The sequence below is a fragment of the Podarcis cretensis genome (assembly GCF_951804945.1).
Source record: "Podarcis cretensis genome assembly, chromosome: 6".
NCBI lineage: Eukaryota > Metazoa > Chordata > Lepidosauria > Squamata > Lacertidae > Podarcis > Podarcis cretensis.
In genome coordinates, this window is record NC_137175.1 from 71,658,654 (window position 1) to 71,680,302 (window position 21,649).

The 21,649-nt window shown below is 43.8% G+C and overlaps 1 protein-coding gene across 3 annotated transcripts; it reads right to left on the bottom strand.

Moving 5' to 3' along the window:
- Positions 1-507: 507 nt before the first annotated feature.
- On the bottom strand, positions 508-18,848 carry MCOLN2 (mucolipin TRP cation channel 2). Of its 3 annotated transcripts, none has more exons than XM_079981465.1 (14): positions 18,709-18,848; positions 15,586-15,745; positions 11,306-11,479; positions 10,920-11,073; positions 9,888-9,963; positions 9,702-9,798; positions 7,948-8,047; positions 7,293-7,405; positions 6,130-6,279; positions 5,883-5,984; positions 5,545-5,667; positions 4,544-4,750; positions 3,194-3,309; positions 508-1,147 (listed from the first exon to the last, which is right to left on the bottom strand). In XM_079981465.1, the coding sequence occupies exons 1-14, from the start codon at positions 18,825-18,827 to the stop codon at positions 1,111-1,113; spliced, it is 1,728 nt and encodes a 575-aa protein (XP_079837591.1). In that variant the 5' UTR covers positions 18,828-18,848; the 3' UTR covers positions 508-1,110. The 3 variants fall into 3 exon arrangements, with proteins under 3 accessions (XP_079837591.1, XP_079837590.1, XP_079837592.1); XM_079981464.1 differs by having other exon boundaries at positions 15,586-15,748; XM_079981466.1 differs by lacking the exon at positions 18,709-18,848 and adding an exon at positions 16,032-16,290 and having other exon boundaries at positions 15,586-15,748.
- Between the last annotated feature and the right edge of the window lie 2,801 nt (positions 18,849-21,649).

Genomic DNA, 21,649 nt, shown 5'->3' on the forward strand with positions numbered 1-21,649 from the left:
TGTTGGTTCCCCCTCTTTTGAATTTACTGCTAGGAGTCACACAACCTGCCTTGAGTTGCCATTGTTTATACTGCAGATGCCAGGAAAGACTTGGGGCTCTAATACCAGCTTTGAGGGTTTATAATTGCCTTAAAGTTAAAGTGGCTCACCCAAAGTTCCACCCTCCTTCTCAATCCCGCATTGTCCTCACCTGCACTACTGCTTTATACCTGGTGGACAGTGGTTACAAGAAGACAGTGAGAGGTGAAGGAAGGCAGGGTAGATCTTGATAGGAGGCAAATCCCCCTAGGCCTTCCTGGCTGAGAGGGTCCTGGTGGGGCTCTATCATCCGTTGATGGTTTTAGGGTGCAGCCTCTTTTCTGCTTCGGAAGCCAATGAAGAGCGAACAGGCCTCCCATTGCCATGGATTTGTAAAGGATTTGCAGGCAAGTTTCATCTCCTGGCCAACGTAAAGAATTGCAGCCTCATTTAGATGCAAGGGGACAATAGGGATGACACACACAATGATTGATTCTTTGTTTGTTTTAAAGGGGGGGAAATGCACACCTGGCTGAGTGAACCTCAAATGACCAAACAGCTTTTTAGATCAATTTCATGAAACAAAATCCAGAAAGAAGAGAAGGCATTGTGGTACAAGTTTTGCATAGGTTTAAAGGGAAAACCTACATTTGTAATTCCAAAAAAAGAAACCTTAAAAATGGTACTGTCACCAAGAACCGCAAAATTCTGTGTTCTTTTAGGAGGTGAGTTTCATTTAAATATTTTAATAAAAAAATACCTAGAAAGCAGGTCGCAAATCAAGAAGTGACCAAATGATAACCGATTCTCTGAAGTTCATTGACCACGACTTGCAAGATGAGCTATTTACAAATGAAGCAAGAAATGGTCATCAGCTGTTGATGAACTGCTAGCTCAAGATGTACAGTTTTTGAGCTTTCCAACTGTGGACTGCAGGACGACTCTACCACTTCTCTTTATAAAGTTGTAGTCATTGGTTCGTAGAGGGGGAAAAGAACCACATGGCGGTGGTTCTACTGCAGTTCAGGAGGCTCAGCTTTTCCCAGCAGTTACCTCCACATGTGCAAAAATTTATGCCAGCACCACCCATCTTCAGTTAATAAGTATCAAGTTGTCATCGCTCTTCCGTCTGCAGAAAGAAGAAGTTCACCGTTTCAGATGGATAAGAATGAAAAGGCAGGATAAAGCGCTAAAATCTGTAGCTGCAGCTGTTTTCTGCGCTTCCAACCTCCTCAGTTATCCTGGCAATGATGACTCCCAGGCTCTGCTATCATCAGTCCCCTTTCATATATTTACAGCTCTCTTTGGGTGTTCCCTACATCCAGAGTTCATGAAAAGAGGCAAGAGGGTCTCACAACACATTCCAGATGTTCAGCAGGAATCACAGGTTGAACCGGTCAGGCCATCGGTCTATCTAGCATGGAGTAGTCTGCATCAAGTAGCAGCAGCCCCAGACTGGGTTACCTCCCAACAATATTTGGAGATGCCAGCAACTGAACCTGCATACAAGGCAGACCCTTTCCCGCTGAGCCACAGCCCTTCAGTTATGTGTTAAGCTTGGATCCTAGAACAATAGGCAAGTAGAATTCTAGAATGCAACAACTGATTGGCTTGCAGGAAAAGACCAATCAGGCTCCAGGAGGGAAGCAGAATCAGCCAATCATACGGGACTCATTGTGTAAATAATGTATATAAAAGCCTGAGGTTTTGGGGGGAATTCAATCACTGTTTTACAAGCTGCAATAAAGAGCATGAAATCACTACAGGACTCTCAGTATATTTCACCTTCCCTGCTATGCGCCTACTATGAGGAACCAAAGACTGGCACAGTCTGGCACTCTTTACACCTTGGTGTAAAGAGAGACAGCCAGCAAAGGCTGAATACTGGACAACATGCATCTCCGGGGGCACTTGTGCGCCCTCTATTTCAGTTCAAGGCTAGCACACACATGTTCGGTGTCAGCAAACGACTGCTATGCTCCAGAGAGAGATGCAAAGAGAGACGTGGGGCAGGAAAACAAGTCCGGTGTGCTCTGCCCTTAACCTCAAGTACAGGACGTGTCCATATGGGGCTATTAAAAAAGTTATCCAAAATGGGTGAATATTGCTTCAATATTGATAAGCATTTCCTTTCATTTTTTTTTTTAAATAAGAAAACTAGGTCTTTAGGGATATTGAAGGAGCTATTTAAAATGTGGCATTCTTCAGCTGCAGCTTGGAAGTCTTGCTTGATGGAGGTGGGTTTGTAAATATTAACACTCAAGACTAAAAGACTTTAGAAGAAGAAAAAACTGGTTAGTTCCATATGTGAAATCCTGCACTTACTTCCATTTAGCCCTTCTGCTGCTTGGTCCTAGTTGCTGCTGGAGCCCCAGTGCTAGAGCAATATTAGATGCCACAGCACTCTTAAATTTCAGGGTTTTAGGTTTCATCCTTTTTTCCCTATGCGATCACTAAGAGAGGCATTCTGGACAATACACCTCACAACCATATGATCCCTGTTGGCTTCCTGGTGGGCAGCCCTGTCCTTAGCACAGTTGATCCACAAGAGGAGAGATTTGCACGTGATCCCTTTCTTCCCCTCCATCGCTAGAAGAAGCCGCTTCCAAATAGTTTTATTTTATTACTTGTTATAAATATTTATCTACCACTATACCAGCCAAACCTATCAAAACAGTTTGTAACAGTGAGATAAAACAATACAAAAAAAAGTTTTTAAAAAACCAACAGGGTTCAAAACAAAGGCCAGTAACCCATTGTGGAGGATGTACAAGGAAAACAAGAGAAAAAATATTATGAATCAAATGTTGAAGAGGAAGGAGGAGGGAGGATCAGGCTAAGGCATCACAACTAGAGGCGCTGTGCAGCTATCCCTCTTGCTGTGCTGGGTTCAACAGAGCAGTGCAAGGCCTCTTCAGCGAAGCGGGAGGAGGAATGCTCCCGCTTTGCTGAAGAGGCTTTGCACAGCTATCGCTGAAGCCAGAACAGCAAGAGGGATTGCTGTGCAGCTCTCCCTCTTGCTGTTCTGGCTTCAGCGATAGCTACGCAGCCTGCACTCACTCCATAAGACGCACACACATTTCCCCTCACTTTTTAGGAGGAAAAAAGTGCGTCTTATAGAGCGAAAAATACGGTATACAGAATTTAAAGGAATCTGAAGAAACAACACACTGACCTCTTGCAGCAGCAGAAACTCCTGAACGTTCGTGGCTCTGTGCTGTATTCTTCACTGTTACATTCTTTTAGGAATTCTTGTAGGTCTGTGTGCGGGAAACCGATCAGTTGGTATTTCTGAAACAGGAGTTGGGGTGGGGGGAACAATCTGTTTAGGAAGCCACTCTACATTTCATACTGCTCTCCCGACCCTGTATATCACAGGTGGAGAGGAACGGGTGAAGTTACAGCAGAAGCTTGCAAGGCTAAACCAAGTTGTAGGGTTGCGATCAATTTTTTTTTCTTTTTATAGTGCACACTGTAAGGAGGGAGATAAAAATGCTCTCCCCTTTGCATCCTCTTATTCTAGATGGAACAAGCTCAACCTGCAACATCAGTACAAAACTACTAATGTACTTATGCATGGGCTTGACAAAATAATCACACAATTTGCTGTTCCTGCTCCCTATACCCTTTCCAAGACACACTCTGCCAGGCTACTTTAGTACAGGGTTTTCAATACTACTGTTCAAAACAATCAGGGCAGGGAAGACAGTGCTATCTTCTGGCTTTCAGTGTCTTTTGAGGCTGTGCAGCCAAAACAGGACTGCCCAGGCCCATGCAGAGGTGGGGCGGCAGCCGAGTACGCTTGCCCTGGGCCACGGAGGGGTAAGCTGGCCAGGGGGCTCCCGTCAGGGACCGACCACTTTTTTTTTTTTTTTGGCATTTATAACTTTATTCCAACAATACCTCAGATAAACTCTACATGGGCCTGGGACTGCCCTTTACCTGCTTCCCGCCCTGGGGAACGCCCTCCCACCAGATGTCAAAGAGAAAAACAACTACCAGCCTTTTAGAAGACATCTGAAGGCAGCCCTGTTTAGGGAAGCGTTTAATAGGTTATTGCATTCTGGTGTTCTGTTGGAAGCCGCCCAGATGGGCGGGGTATAAATAATAAATTATTGTTGTTGTTGTTATTATCCCTGCCTTATTATTACAGCAAAAGTTGGAAGAGCTGAAGTTTCATATTCTATGTGGAGAAATAGCTGTCAAATAGCTTAATAAAATGGAACATTACCATTCCCAAAAATAGAGAAGCCATAGTTTTGCAACTTACTACAGACAGAGATTGGAAAGTTCCATCACCGTCACATATGGTGCATGCCAGGGCAAGCGAGTGAAATTGAGAGGAACCCAATTTTCATGCCCCTTTTAACAAACTCTACCCACCCAGTCTACACAGTTACATACTTTTAAGGAGCAACAACAAAAGTTAGTAAATGTTATTGAAGTCCAGCTCACCATCTGGAAACTTGTTACTTCTTGAACAATAGCTCATCTCTCTTGATAAACACAAACTCAATAAATTTACCTTTATTGTATCATATGCATCCGTAATAAGGGCAATGAAAAGGCTGAGAATCATGTATATGAAGAGGCTAATGAAGGAAAACAAGTAGAGTCGGCTGAAGAGCCACACTAAAGTACTCTTCTGCTGGATTTGAGCAAATGTCGCGAACATGTCATCGCCGTTGACCAAAGAAAACAGACACTCGGCTACCGTGTTCAGATCTTCAAACTAGAAAGCAGGAAAAACTGACATTAGAGACAACTGCACTTGAAAGAATCAAAGGCTCGCTGTATAAAATCTTTTTTTAAATCCGCTATAAATTGAACTGCACAGACCTAAATATCATTCAAACCTCTTAAGTCTGAACTAAAAAGCCAAATGCTATCATATAAACGGTGTGAAATATAAAATAAAATTCTTTGTTCAGAAACCGCCTACTGAGTTAGAAAATAGTGCCGGGACTCTGCATAATGCACGTGCAAAGTTTTATAAAGAACAATGCGCCTTTTCTGTCAGCGATTTCAGCAAGATCAAATTTAAACTGCTGTTTGAAGGTATTTTGGACCAAAGAAGAGGATGAAAACGCTTGAACTTCTGACCTAACTACCAAGACCGGTCTTCTTTCAGTGAAGAGATCATGTTCACAGTCGATGGGCAACTGTGATACAAGACTGCCCTCTTGTGAGAAACCCGAGGGTGAGCCACGGACAAAAAGCCCTACTAGTTTTCAGTTCCCTCCTGAGCAAACTGTTATTTCCTTCGATTTTCTTTTCCAGTAAAGAGTTTTGCTTTACAAAACCAAGTGTTGCAAGTTATTTGGACTCCAAGACATATGCGCTTCATTCAGAATGCAGAGTGAAGCATGCATATACAAATAAGTATCTTGAATGCAGAGTCTGCACAGCTTAATTTTTTTTGGCGGGCTTTGAGAACTGTGCTTCAGCCACACCTGGAGAGCACCGTGTTTGCTTACATGTACCTTTTACATTATCCCAGTTACACAAACTCAGACACCCACATACCTTGTCGTGGTATGGTCCTAAAACGATCCAGCCACAAAAAGTATATCCGAGGTATATCATCCCAGCACAGCAACAGAACCTTAGCACTTTGGGCAATGATGCTTGCATTGTTAAAATGAGCACCTATGAAAGGAGGAGAGTGTTACTTTCTTTTCTTGGAAGAAAGGTGGAATCTAATCCATCATTGTACCCACGGTTGTAAACATGTTGTTCCCGGGGAGTCTCCCATCCAGACATTGACCAGACCTAGACCTTCTTGTCTGAAGTAAGGTGGTGTTCTCACACGCATTAAAAGAAAGGAAAACTTCACTACGGAATTTTTTTACTCTAGTGCTTACATTATAGGTCTGGAAGTAACCTAAGTACCGAATGACTCCAACCCAAACGAATAAAGTAGACGTGCCAAGCAAAATACTGCAGACATCATAGCTTGTAAGATTCTGGAAGAAAACAAAGGAAAACAAGATTTTGCACAGTTGCTTCCACCAAAAAGCATGGCTTAGCAATTTAGGATTCCCACAGCCGCTGCTCCGGAACAGGCCAAAATATTTATGACTGGGGTTTTTGGGGTTTTTTAAGGCTCACCTTGGCTTTTATTTCCATTTTCATGATGGAGCCTATGATAGTCATCACATCACTGATAATCACCAGGACGTACCACCCGTTTAAGAACTCCAGGCGGTCTGCATCGCACACGTGGCGATTATATCGCTCCAGGAAGAAATTCACAAATCTCTGTTTTTAAGCATTGAGAAGAACGATTAGAAAACTCCCACTCTTTCAGAGCAGAAAACCTATTTACTTCATATTACTAGAGTCCACCAAGTGACTATAACAGGTATTGCACTAAATTGTAGAGTGGTTTTGTTTCACGACTATGGATGGCCACCAGAAGATTGCGAAAGATAACTAAATTTTATATTTGCCATAAATGTGTGGGCAATAATTCCTTTACACAGTGCATGGCCCCTTACCGGTCTTGTTGTCTAATCTAGCATACTGTTCTTACAGTGGCCAACCAGATTCCTTAAGCCCAGAAGCAGGGCATGAGTGCAGCAGCAGTACTCCAATTCTGTTCTAAACTCCCCAATTGAAATATACTCGGAGTCGAGAGTGGATTTCATGCTCTTTATTCAGCTCATAGTGATGAGGAGGAATGGAAGTTCCCCCAGAATGTCTGCTTTATATAAATTATTTACACAATAGGCTCCACATGATTGGCTAATTCCGGAGGATTCTCCTGTAGGCCAATCAGGTTGCGGATTCACTTCCACCTGGACCTGGATTGGGTGGCTCCTGTGAACCAATCAGACTGCTGCATTCTGGATCCTATTGTTCGAGGATCAATCAAACTGCTGCATTCTGAATCCTATTGTTCTAGGACCAATCAGACTGCTGCATTCTGAATCCTATTGTTCGAGGACCAATCAGACTGCTGCATTTTGGATCCTATTCAACTCAGCACATAACACCAATTCTGTTCTAATCAAGTAGTATTCAAAGGTATGGTGCCTCTGACAGTGGATGACAGCCTTATCCTCCATGTTGCTTGAGGGACAAATCCAAAATTGCCAATAGTACAGCCACCATAGAGAACTCCTGACTAAGCTACAAGGCAGATCATGCCAGACAAATTGTTCTTACTTTATTTCTTGTAGGTTCAGCCCATCCTTCCTGTTTTAGGATAGTTTTTTGTTTGTTTTTTTAAGCCAAGCACACATCTACTACAAAGACAAAGGTATGCTTACTTTTTGCAGTTTCAGAGCAAGAATGATGGATCGTGTACAGAGGATAAGGGAAGCGATGCAGATGACAATGACAACCCCATCAAAAACCAAAAGATACTGTGTGTTTTTCTGAACTATTAGAGGAGATTAAAAAAATGCAAAAATTAATCAGCATAGGGGTGCTCAAGTAATTTAGAGAGAAAGTCTAAATTACATTCCCCTTTCTTTCAGTAAGTCTTAAATGAAACAGAGGGCTGAGAAGCAAAAGAATGAACAGGGAAAAGTTATTGCACATCTGTAGGTGGACCACCTCTTCCAAAAAGCAGCCCTCCAAGAAGAGTGAATAGAATTCAGTCTTATGAAGAGGGCTTGCAAAACAATCCAAGTAGTGTCCCGCTTGAGCTAAAATTTTAACATTATTATAGCAAAGTAAAAATGCAGACATGGGATCAGGTTTATTGGCTAGCAGGATCACCTTTGCTAGCTGCAGCACAATGTCGCTGAACAAGCCTGTCCCTGTGTAAAAATTGCTGCTTGCAAGAAAGTTAGCTCTGCAAATTACCACAGTGCCACCAGCCCCTACGCCAACTCATCAGCGAAACACACACGAAAATCCCAGGCTTCTTTGTGCTCCTCTTCAAACATGGATATAGTTCTGTCACACACAGATACTTACTAGAGCCAGTTATGTTCCAGTCTTTACATTCTTCAATATCAGCATCCGTATCAAAAAATATTTTCATTTTACCACTGTGGGCTTTATTGTTAAAAGTAATCTGTTGAGATAAATGTTGTTGTTTTTAGTTTACTTGCTTGAAGCAATACAGCATCGGTGTGCATTACTCACACACAGTGCTGCTTTTTTCCAGAAAAAGAGGTGCCGGAGCTCACCATGAACTTCTCCCTTGTTCTCTTAGAAGGGCAATGGCGCCCACCTGAGATGTGTCGGAAGGGAGCTTCTGGAAATAAAGGCCCTGCTCACACATATCAACTTTTACACATCTGAAAATTTTAAAATCAATATACTTTGTGTGCAAACACACAGACAGACATGCATCTTCCAAAGTCCTGACAATCATGTTGTCCCAGACCTACTGTGGCCAGAAGACAGAACCAGCCATTAATACCCTGAAAATTGGGATCTATAAATTGGATGCTAGGTTAGACCCCCCCCCCCATCCACCAAACAAGCCAGAGCATACGTGTAACACACACACACACAGCTTTCCTAAGGGGTCTGGATATAAGTAAGAATTGAACTGAGATCTTTTTAAACAAACATGATTTCACATGGTGTCTCCAAAGAACCACCATCCGATTTAAAGACTGCGCAGTAAAAAAAAAAAATCACACATCCAATGCTTTCCAATGGCACATAAGCATTGATGGAAGGCACATATACTATGTAAAAAGAAAAAAATGAGGATCCATGAGGGTAACAACAAGGCACAGAACACATCTGTGGACACGTGATCTATAAATTTGATGGCAACCCTTGTAAATAGTATGGTGATCTGTAACGATCCATGTCATTCATTCATACATACATACACATTACACACACACACATACACTTTGGTAGCGCTGGAAAACGCCACATGTGCTATTTTTTTGAAGTGGCATTACAAAATAAAATAAAATAATTTTTTTTGTACATGTCTAATAGGGTCCCTTTTGAAAACACTGAGGATGCTGGCATAAAGCTAAAAGTTGTTCATTTTCTTAACAGGTGTAATAGAAAAATACAGACAGAACCTTTAAGACACTCTGTGCCCAATTATGGCAAATATGCATTTGGAACGAGAACTAAAACTGAATTGGACAATATTTACAATGAGAAATGGGCAGAAGTGTTCTCATCCAGTATTATATCACAAGGTTGGTGTAAATATCAGTGATTTTTACTGTTCTGTCAATGGAAACAATTGCAACCTGTGATTTGACAGTGGTTGAGGGAAGTGGGGGGCGGGGAATTATGCACTTTATGTTACAAATGTTTCATTGGATCCAATGCGTGCATGTTCTTTCTTTCCCTTGCCCCACCCTGATTCTTCTAGAATTCAAAATCCCACCAACCCATCTCCTTTTTCAGTGTCCCATATTGCTCCCCTTTACCTCCTGTCCATAGCTGTCAACTTTTCCCTTTTCTTGTGAGGAATCCTATTCGGAATAAGGGAAATTCCCTTGAAAAAAGGGAAAAGTTGACAGCTATGTTCCTGTCCTCTTGGCCACTCTTTGCTGATCCAAACTTGGAGCTAAAGAGGAAGTGTAGAACTCTGCCACTCTACCAACTTCCTCCTTCAGCTCTATGTACTTTTCAAGGTGGGGGCGGGGAGCCTATTGAACTGAAAAGGAACTGAAGCCCATTGTAAGTAATTTAAGAGACAGGATCACATTGTCTATGTGTATAATAACAAGAACAGCACTTACAGTATTTTCAAACTCATAGCAGTCAGGCAGTTCACGAGAATGGATGGTTTGTAGATCAATGCCTTTCAGTTTGAATGAAATTATCACCTGTATCAGCCTGGGTGCAAGAAGATACTGTATTATGTTAGGTTCTCCCCGCTTCTTTAGAAACACAAATAAAACTGGTGCCCCCAAACCGCACTTTACCTATAAAACTCAAAGTTGAAAAAAGACGAATTCTTAAAGTGGCCCGTTTCGTCGTGTGGTTTCACAACAATGCATTCTGGAAGTGAAAGGAAAAACCAAAAGACATAAATGCATTTCTAACTGTACCACAAGGAACCTAGAACTGTGATCCTAGAGACATCTACTTGGGAATAATTCATTTTAGGACTATTAAGACTATGGAGGATTATGCAGCAAAACAGCAACCTTTTTGACCCCAGGGTTTAACCCCACTTTGCAATGCCATGCAATGGCAAATCTCAAAAACAGTCTGTGTCATCTTCTGCATGTAAATAGCAGGCTACTTCTCTATCCATGCAGCCCAAAGCCTATGCATGTCTAATTCCCACCAAATTAGCTATGAGGAACAATAGGCTCTGTCTCTATATAAAGCGAATCCATGCAGACAGTGAAACTGCTCCAAGAATTTGTTCATCTGTATTAGTTTGCCACAATGGTAAGGAGTTTTAATATACATTGGGGGCAGAACGGTCATATGCACGGGCTCACAGAAGTATACTGTAGCTTTTGATTTTATACTGGTACCTCCATCAAGACACAGGTGCAACTTTTAGTGCATGTGTTCAAATATAAACCCCAAAGAAAGAAATCTACAAGGTAGCAAGAGCAAATTCACAGGAATACCCGGAACTTCTCTACAGGTTGGTAAATTGTTGTGTGCTGTAATCACATCAAGGAATGGAAGACTTGTGGCAGAGAGACGCCACAGGTGCATATTTTTTTACAGATAGGAGCATTCACAAGAAGTAACAACATGATAAAAGCACTTGTAAACAGCCTCAAAGTGTAAAATGAGTTCCCTGGTGTAATGGGAAACCTTGAAGATTCTACACCTTCATACACCTGTTGTTTTTAAAAACATTGGCAGCTAAACTGTACAAAAAGAGTACAAAACCTGTATAAAAACAGGTGATATAATGGGATTCAATTCCTCCTTCGTCAATGAAGTTAGACCGATTTTCTCCCAGAGGAAAAAAAACATTAGCACCATACCTTCTTCAACCGTGCTGTCTATGTGCAGTGTATCATTGGAGGAAAGTACTGTGCCTTTCTTATACTCTTCTTTACAAATCTTTAAGCCTCGCAAGTCATCTTCATCTTGCTCATAACCAAGTGTACCCAGGGATATATTCTTCAGTTGCCGGTACTAGTTGAGAAGCAAACACACAAAACAAAAACACTTCTTCAGAAAGGATGCAAACCAGTAATGGCAAAACCGTATTTTCAAGTGATATGCGAAGAGTACCTGTTCACATTGAGTCGCTGGTGAATATGGGTTTGAAAGTGGTTGTTGCTACAACCCAGAAACTGGACCATCTAAAGCAATGTGAACTATGATATTAAACTCTGTATGTGGATGCCTTAAAACGGAAGCTTACCTGATCGACCACAAAATGTATGCTATCGTAAGCATCTTGCTGTGTGTACACACTGCAGCTGTAGTCATCCTCATCAAAGCCAGAGTAGTTTCTCAGAAACAGGTGCTTGAAAGCCATAGTGTTCTCCTCTTTGAAAGAAACCACCAACTGGTTACTCAGGCCAAAAAGGACGAGCTTTACATAAATGAAAAAAGAGAGAAAAGGTAGATTCTGTCATGCACAACACAATGCATCCAATGATGGGCTTTTTCAGATGCAGCACACCCTGGATCACTAAAACATGATTCAGTAATGTGGGAGCAAACATCAGGCCTGAAAGTTGCTGCTTCATTTCATGTACCAACATCAACAATTCAGTCTTGCATTTGCTAGCCAGGATGTTAAACTAATTTGCTCCAGATTTAAGATCCTGGGGAGTAAGCAGACTTTGTAAAAACAAGGATTCCCCACTTAAGAACCCTGATGCGATCAGAACACAAAGTAAACATGTGAAAGGGAAAACATGCAATGGTTTTACAGCTAAACTATGGTTCTACCACTGAGAGAAACTATAGTTTAGCAAGCTTGGATTGTGGCACATTGCTTAGGAATTTGACCATGATCAATCTGATGACTGGAAATGCAGAGGGAATGATATGATCAGGTCATTCATTTCTTGACCTCAATCCCCATTATCATATATTGTAAAACAAAATGTTGCGTCTCATCTCAAGTTGCTATATTATTTGCTATGGCATGGAAAATGTCAAGACTTTCCGTTAGAGATTGGGCACCGATTTATGAAGAACTGTATTTACCTTACTGTAAAGTCTTTACTGTTAGCTACTGTAAATGCTTCCCTTTCTCCCCTCATCCACACAAATCCAATTAGCACTCCACAAAGTTCCAGGTAGAGGCCATGCCTAGCATGACTGTCAAATAACTTTTAAACTGGAAAAGCAGGGGAATATACCGTATTTTTCGCTCCATAAGACGCACCTGACCATAAGACGCACATAGTTTTTAGAGGAGGAAAACAAGAAAAAAAAATCTGAACAAAATAGTGGATGTATGATTTTTGTGGTTCATGCTGTGGCCACAGACATGATATGTGATTTGACGGTGAGTTTGGGGTAGCCCAATGCAAAAATCCTGAGAATCCATGTGGATCTGTGCCATTGCGGCCCCACGAAACAGTGGATACGTGATTTTTTGATGCAGGCTGTAGCCATGGGCATGCTATGTGATCTGATGGTGAATTTGGGGTGACCCAGTGCAAAAATCCTGAGGATCTATGTGCTTTTACCTCCCCCCTCCCAGGCAGCCTCCTTTATCCTTCCTGATCACTTGCCAATCAGCTGCTCAGCGGTTTTGTTTCAACACCCCCTTCCCTCTTTCTAAAAAAAGAGGCATGATCTGCTTTTTGGCCCCTGGGCAATTCGGCTCCAGGGACCACGCATTCGCTCCATAAGACACACAGACATTTCCCCTTACTTTTTAGGAGGAAAAAAGTGCATCTTATGGAGCGAAAAATACAGTACTTGGATTCTAATGAACATAAACCATGAGCTATGGCTCCCCCCCCCCCCCCGAATCATCTACAAATGATCTGAAGGAACATAAGGAGTACAGACAGTGTCGCAATATTAAATGAAATAAGTGGTTTTTTTAAACCACTTTAGGCATTTAAAGTTGCTGGCCTTTTAAAGTTTTTGTAAGGGTAAAAAGATGCTTGGTTGACATCTCTTTGATGTTTCATGACCAGCGAGAAGTGAACATCTTCAGAGTAGCAGGGAGGAAGTTTTGTGAATCTAGAGAGGCTTTCCCATAACTAAGTCTTCAGTAATTCTGAATGTAGTCATGTAGGCTTAAGAATCCGATGAATACTCCCAGTGATCTTAAATATCTGTGTAGAGCTTAGATAGATAAACCAAGCACTTGGGAGAATCCATCTCTACCACGGGGCAAAGCAGCTGGGGAGTTGAATTGGTTCTACTTCTGCTCTTTGCAGTGGCCAACACAAGCTAAATTAACTCAGGTTTGTACAGCAGCTTCTAATAATTTCTTTCTCTCTTCCCCTCTCTTCCATCTTCAAATCCCCACCAATCTTCTGACAGTAAGGTAAAGGTAGAGGGACCTCTGACCATTAGGTCCAGTCGTGACCGACTCTGGGGTTGCGGCGCTCATCTCGCTTTATTGGCCGAGGGAGCCGGCGTACAGCTTCCGGGTCATGTGGCCAGCATGACTAAGCCGCTTCTGGCGAACCAGAGCAGCGCACGGAAACGCCGTTTACCTTCCCGCCGGAGTGGTACCTATTCATTTTATAGCTCTAGGTTTATAATTCAAAGCAGCATGCAGCATATGCTAAAACAGGGCAATCAATTCACTTGACCACAAGAGATTAAAAAACACTTTTTGCAATACAGTGGTGCCTCGCAAGACGAAAAGAATCCGTTCCGCGAGTCTCTTCGTCTAGCGGTTTTTTCGTCTTGCGAAGCAAGCCCATTGACGGCTTAGCGGATTATCGCTATTAGCGGTTTAGCGGCTTTTAGCGGCTTAGTGGATAAGCGGATAAGCGGCTTAGAAAAGGGGGGGGAGGAAAAAAAACCCACAGGAACTCGCAAGACATTTTCGTCTTGCGAAGCAAGCCCATAGGAAATTCGTTTTGCGAAGCGCCTCCAAAACGGAAAACTCTTTCGTCTAGCGAGTTTTCCGTCTTGCGAGGCATTCGTTTTGCGGGGCACCACTGTACAAAGCTACCGAGGCTGCAAGAAAGTGACCCCAGGTGGAAAAACACAAAGTACGGTATAAACTTCATCCTTCATACTTACATGGCAGCATACTGCAATCCAGCATGAAGGCAAAAAGGAAATATTTTATTACTGTAGTGATACGTCAGCACTGTACAGAATGCTTCCCTCAAAACTGTTCCGAGATTAAAAGTCAGCATGTTCTTAGACAAACTGCTCCTATGACCCTTTAACTTCAAAACTCGGTACTTGTATATTCACATAAATACGTTGCACAAACTTCTGAACCCTCTTGCCTTTTGTAAAAGTTTGATGTCCCCGAGAAAGTGCCAGGACAATAAATACACTCAAGTGGGGGGGGGGGGAGGTGCACAGAGAAACACAATGAGAAGCTACAAGGGGAGAAAGGGGTATTTGTAGGATACATGAGCTCTGCTTCCCTAATGGGGGGAGGAGGAGGAGGAGGAGAAGAGGAAGAGGAAGAGGAAGAGGAAGAGGAAGAGGAAGAGGAAGAGGAAGAGGAAGAGGAGGAGGAGGAAGGGCTTTTTGCAAATTCCTCACTGGCGTTTTCGAGACATTCTCCATGGCTGCTGAAAACAGGGCATGAGTGCAGCAGCAGTACTCCAATTCTGTTCTAAACTCCCCAATTGAAATATACTCGGAGTCGAGAGTGGATTTCATGCTCTTTATTCAGCTCATAGTGGTGAGGAGGAATGGAAGTTCCCCCAGAATGTCTGCTTTATATACATTATTTACACAATGGGCCCCACGTGATTGGCTAATTCTGGGATTCTCCTGCAGGCCAATCAGGCTGTGGATTCACTTCCACGTGGAGCTGGATTGGGTGGCTCCTGTGGACCAATCAGACTGCTGCATTCTGAATCCTATTGTTCTAGGACCAATCAGACTGCTGCATTCTAGATCCTATTGTTCTAGGACCAATCAGACTGCTGCATTCTGAATCCTATTGTTCTAGGACCAATCAGACTGCTGCATTTTGGATCCTATTCAACTCAGTACATAACAGCTGCAATTCTGTTGACCCCACATGTTTACAAAAGTGTGCAGAGCCTTCTAAGAAACTAGCATAGCTCTATCTTGGGTTGATTCTGTGCTGAGCCACTCCCATGCTGTCAAGCACATGGCACTGCTCGCCATCCGTACATTTCAAGGCAAGGCTATCAAGACAATCCTTCGCAACATCTAGCAGCTTATTCTTACCCAGCATCCAACACACAGGTTACTCCAATAGTAAGGGAGGTGCAAGGCTGGAGGTCCCCCAAATGTGGAAGCCCATCCCTGTATGTGGAATACCGATCAGGCATAAAGCACAAGGAACTATCAGGAACTAAGGCTAAAGTTCCAGCAGAGTGAAGTTAAAGGAAGAAGGGAAAACATGCATAAACAGACAAATTATCATGATCTTAAGCCGAATACCATCCAAAAGAAACATTAGCAACCTGGAGTCACCGATAGGACTGTTCATTTACTTATTCATTAGGCATGAATAAACCATATCCGATTCCATGCAAGTAAATTTTTTAAAGTTACCTGGGTAGTAACCAAAACTATCTTCAAAATCTGAAGTCCCAGTTTCCATGGTATCTGACGTCTAGCTCGATATTTTTCACATGGATTCATGAAGTAGAACTTTAAATCCTCTTTTAGGGACTGTTCTTCTTTAAAATCCATATCCAGCTGCGTCATCATACTTCTGCCACAAACAAAAGGTTGAGGATTTAAATTTAACACATCTTAACATTGTGCATACGGATGCTCCATACCATCGTTGAAAAGCATTAAAGAATAAGGCCTTCGCATTAAAGAGAACGAAGGCACATTGCCCCAGGTTCCAAAGGGAAGGTTTGTTTCATCACACCTTGTCAGCCTGCTTATACATCTCTGCTGGCATTTTAAAACATAGCAGCTAGTAAACATTAACATAAAGTAAATCAGATTAACCCAAGATAAGCCAAAGTCTTCTGTAACCTAGATACCTTTGTAAGAAGACTTGAATTGTTCTTAGGATTTTTCAGACTTCTTTCTGCAAAGCAAATTCAGTATAACCAATCTGAGCTATGGGCTAAGGTCCAAATTACGTATTATACACAAGGGGAGGGACGCTTCAACCCATTTCCCAATCCAAGACAACTTCCAGCCCTTGCCTGCAAGATTCCATGCTTCTGAGGGTGTGCAATAGGGGAAGAGCAGAAGAAAAGCAGAACAAGGGGAATGTCATTCTGCTCTCCCTATTTCGCCACTGAGAATCATGTGCATGGTTCACTCCCAAATCTGAGGCTTAGCAAAAAAAAAAAAAAAAAAAAAAAGGAAAAAGGAAAAAGAAAGAAAGCAGGCTGTGAAAAATTTCCTTGCATACAATTGCATAAGGTACAGTTTGGTTCCTAAGACACTGGGAGGAAGGGTTCTCGCAGCATGTTGTTGACACCTTACCAACAGAAAAGCAGCCAAGACAATTTCGTTTCCTCTAACCTTTTTGCTATAACTATCCCTGTAAAGCTGCACAAACGTCAAAGCTATAAAAACATCCCGCTGCCATAAAAGGAATTATTGAAGCCAAAGGTCTCTGTGGTTGTGCATTAGCCACACAAACCCAGAACTTGCCACCTATCTCACGACTAAAAATAATCACACTGAAAGACCCACTGTATTCTCTGGTGTGAGAGCAAACACAGCCTTCCCGGAAAGTCCTAAATAAGTACTTAACTCTGCCCTGCTAGTTGCAGAGCACTGAGCTGTGAGCACAGGAACAGCACCATCTGGATGGTGCTCTGGGCAGGAGATATGCATGGATGGAGTCTCAAGCAGAGTTTGGTATGTCACAAAACACCAGCTGGACAACTACAGAATAAGCCAAAGCCGTTTTGAAAAGTCTGTGGGTTCCTGTGTAGTTTTCATCTTGTAATGCCCACGTCACTTAGCTTCAGAGGCAACCCCCATCCATCCAAACCCACCGGTTTCAAAGATGTGAAATTATCCAAGATGCCAACTCGCGGCTTGTAGTAAAGATCTGCGGTGGCATCACGGTACTGTGTCTTCTGATGGAGAATTTGAAAGGTTTGAACAGAAGCATTCACATGTTACATTCGTGACTCCAGTCCCGATCCTGTTACAACTCTCACCTACTTGCAAGACACCTATTTGAGTAACATCACTTGGTGCAATTACCGTATTTCAGTAAAGCGTTACATAAATGCCCAAGTCTTAACTATGGGAGCAAGATCTTACAGGCCTCCTTGTGGGTCTCTTGCTTCTTCTGCCTTATCAGGCCAGACCCAGGTGTCATCAGCCTAGTCGGGTAAGTTACCATTCATTTACCAGCTTTCAGGAATGCTGCCAAAATCTCTGAAGCAGGTAGCTTAAGTTTGCTATACTCTCTGCGTCACTTTTTTTTTTTTTAAGAGGAAAACAGGAAAACAACCACCAAAACAACAGCCAACTGAGTCAGTAGAGCAAAATCTTAGAGTCGCAGGTTTGAGCCCCACATTGAGTAAAAGATTTCTGCATTGCAGGAAGTTGGACAAGATTAGCCTTGTGGTCCCTTCCAACACATGGAAAGCATAATGCTGGTGGTCAACAAAAGTGGTTTAAAGACTGTCGCAAGGCAAATCTAAAAAAAATGCAGTATAAACACTGACAACTGGGAAAGACTGGCCTGCGAGCGCTCCAGTTGGAGAACAGCCTTTACCAAAGGTGTCCTGGGCTTTGAAGACATTTGAACTCAGGATGCAATGAGAAACGTGCTAGGAGGAAGGCACGCTTGGCAAATCCACACCGTGATCAGCTCCTGCCCGGAAACCAATGTCCACACTGTGGAGGGACGTTGGATCCAGAATTGGCCTCCACAGTCACTTATGGACTCATTGTTAAAACCATGTTTATGGAAGACAATCTTACTCGGCTACGAGTGATCACCGAAGAAGAAGAAGAAGACAATTCTATTATTGAAACACCAGGTGAAGTTTGGCACACTTGTTCTGAATAGCCCCAAAACACCGTTGGCTGCCTGCTTTTGAGCAACAAGACACTAAAATCAACATCTGGGGATTGTTATAGATTTGGGGGAGACCCCTCTAAACCCTAGAAATTAATAAACGGGAGGATTTTGATTAATTGTGAAATAGACAGTGGCGTAGTGTGGGGGGTACAGGGGGGGCCGGGCGCACCGGGCGCAACATCTGGGGGGTAGGGTTAGGGGGCGCAAATCCACGGGTTAGGGGGTGCAAATTACTTGCCTTGCCCCGGGTGCTGACAACCCACGCTACGCCACTGGAAATAGCAGAACTGTTCCAGTTGAAATAGTATATTAAAATTAGCTAACTTGAAAAAGGGTACCTTAGCACCAAACCTTTATTAGGTTTATTTATTAGCTGTCCTTGCACTTCTAAATTCTACTGCATTAAAAAAAAAAATCCCTCTCCCCATGGACCAACAGTATTGCCTACACAATTTGATGAACTCTTGATTTCAATTTGGAGAGGGTGGGGAGGGCAGTTTAGAAATAATAAACGAGAACAGATCACAGCGCAGCCCTGTCGACGTCTACTCCGGAGTAACCCCGCCAAGTTCAAGGGGGCCAACTTGCCGCTTCTGCCCCTCCGCTTCAAGGAGCGTAGTTTCCGCGAGCCCACCTCTCCGCGCCCGCTCTGCGCTCACCTGGTCACCCCCGTGGGCAGGTAGCCCAGCGCCATGCCGCTGCGCGGAGACGGGGGCTGGGCGCCTCCTCCTGCGGCTCTGCCCGCGGAGACGTACTCAGTAAGCCGCGCGGGACTCATCGCGGAGGAAGAGCCCGGCCGGCGAGGGCGTCACGTGGCAGGAGCGAGGAAAAGCCAAAGCTGCGGGCGCCCTCGGCGGCCGCGCAGCCCCGCGCCGCCTGCGCGCCGGAGGGGACGCTCCGCCATTCGGCTTTAAAGGCGCCCTGCCGCCGCCCAAGGTGAGGAGCTGCTGCGGTCAGCTGTGGGCGAGACGCCGGCTTGGGCTTCGCTCGACGGGGCGGGAGGCCTTTTCGCAGGTGAGAGGGAGATCGGAGGCCCGTCGAGTCGGGAGAAAGGAGGGATCCTCAGCGGCAGTGGCCCGTCCTAGGCGTGCATAGCTGCAAGCAGGGGCGCCAACTGGAATAAAAAATGGTGTGTGTGTCAGGTAAGCCCCACGCTGCATGATTATCACGAGGCACAGCGCATGCACACCTTTTGAATGGGAATGCCCATCAATTTGCTCCCCCGCCCTTAGCACATTTTGCCAACTAATGCACCTTAACTGTTTGGAAGGGAGCCCCCATGTTATGTAATGAAGTTCTCACCCTGGGCCAGCAGGGGGATATTGTAGATAGTTTTCACTCAGGTCCACATATGCAAATAAGGGGTTGAAAGTGACGTTCAGTGATTGGATAGTTACAGAAAGTTGTTACAGTTGCGTTGTAGTGGAGCTCTATCGGAGGCTGGCTGAACCCTTCAATTCAGTTCAATTCAGGCCTGTGAATAAACAAGAGTTGTTTGAAGAATCGCTGTGTCTTCTGATATGTTCACCCACAACTTAACACCCCATAAGGCCGTTTCAGAAGCCAGAGTCTAAAATGTCCTGAGGGCACATCTCGAATCAATTCCCATTGGTTTAATGGAGTTTGCCGTAGTGGGAGGGAGAGGACTACTGTCTTGCAACCTATGTGGGAGCTTGTTGGACTGACTGGTAGATGGATCTTCTGTCTCCGACAACAAGGCTTTTGCATTCTTCCTTTGGCCCAGGACTTGAAGACTTTTAAATTGCAGAGATAAAATAAATAAAAAAAGATCCACTTGCTTAAACCGTCCACTCCTGCCATAGATGCAGCTACATTAAGAAAATCAATTAAAAAAGTATAATTGAGGCCATGCCCCTTTCATAAATCCTGTCTACACCTGTGGCTCCTGGCACCAATGAAATAGGTCTAAGCAGAGTTTCCCAAATGTAGGTCTTCAACTGTTTTTGGACTACAACTCCCATCTTCCCTAGCTAGCAGGACCAGTAGTCAGGAATGATAGGAATTGTAGTCCCAAAACAGCTGGAGACCCAAGTTTGGTAAACCCTGAAAAGACCTAAAGGCCCCAAACAGAGCATAACATTGGCCTGTTAGGCAACTCTCTTATGCATACTTTGTAGAAATCACAGGGTGTTTTTAAAGTCTTGTGTGTGTGTTTTGGAGAACTCAAAAATAATTTTTGTGAATGCAATGGTTAATTAAGTTAATCTGGTTTTTTTTAAAAAATAAAATTGATCAATTTGTATTGCTATTGTCTGTTAGGAGACAGGATGTTTTGTGTTGCTGTGTTCCATGAAGTGGGACTACAGTGGTGCCCCGCAAGACGAATGCCTCGCAAGACGGAAAACCCGCTAGACAAAAGGGTTTTCCGTTTTGGAGGCGCTTCGCAAAACGAATTTCCTATGCGCTTGCATCACAAGACGAAAATGTCTTGCGAGTTCCTGCAGGTTTTTTTTCCTCCCCCCCGCCCCTTTTTCTAAGCCGCTTATCCGTTAAGCCGCTAATAGCGCTAATAGCGCTAATCCACTAAGCCGTCAATGGGCTTGCTTCGCAAGACGAAAAAACCGCTAGACGAAGAGACTCGCGGAACGGATTAATTTCGTCTTGCGAGGCACCACTGTATTGTCTTTTGTTCTTTCTCTTTGCTGTCTGATGAGAAAGAGGAAGGAGCTAAGTCAAATGCTCTGAGTGTATTACAGTGGTACCTTGGGTTAAGTACTTAATTTGTTCCGGAGGTCCGTTCTTAACCTGAAACTGTTCTTAACCTGAAGCACCACTTTAGCTAATGGGGCCTTCTGCTGCCGCTGCGCCGCCACTGCACGATTTCTGTTCTCATCCTGAAGCAAAGTTCTTAACCTGAGGCACTATTTCTGGGTTAGTGGAGTCTGTAACCTGAAGCGTATGTAACGTGAAGTGTATGTAACCCGAGGTACCACTGTATCTGTAAATAAAGTAAATTAGCCAAAATGCTGAGCTACTGAGTTCTGTTACACAAACTGCAGATACTCTGCGGATCCCTAAGTGTGCTGATGCTTCTTGGTATCAGACGCTGTGATGTTTGGGTTGGAGAACGCTTTTGAAGCTCCGACCGACCAGGAGGGAGAGAACATGCCAGTCGGGCATGTGTCTCTGCCAGGGTCCTACATGAGAGTACAATGATCCTAACATTGCCTACACTGACTGGCAGCGCTTCTCCAGGATTTCAAATAGGGGATCTTTCCCAGTCCTTCTACCTGGAGATGCCAGGAATTAAATGGGGAACCTTCTGCATACAGAAGAGATGCTTTGTCAAAGAGCCGTGACCTTTCTCTGATTAGGTATCCGTAGGTGGCGCTGTGGGTTAAAGCCTCAGCGCCTAGGACTTGCCGATCGAAAGGTCGGCGGTTCAAATCCCTGCAGCGGGGTGCGCTCCTGCTGCTCGGTCCCAGCGCCTGCCAACCTAGCAGTTCGAAAGCACCTCCGGGTGCAAGTAGATAAATAGGGACCGCTTACCAGCGGGAAGGTAAACGGCGTTTCCGTGTGCGGCTCTGGCTCGCCAGAGCAGCGATGTCACGCTGGCCACGTGACCCGGAAGTGTCTTCG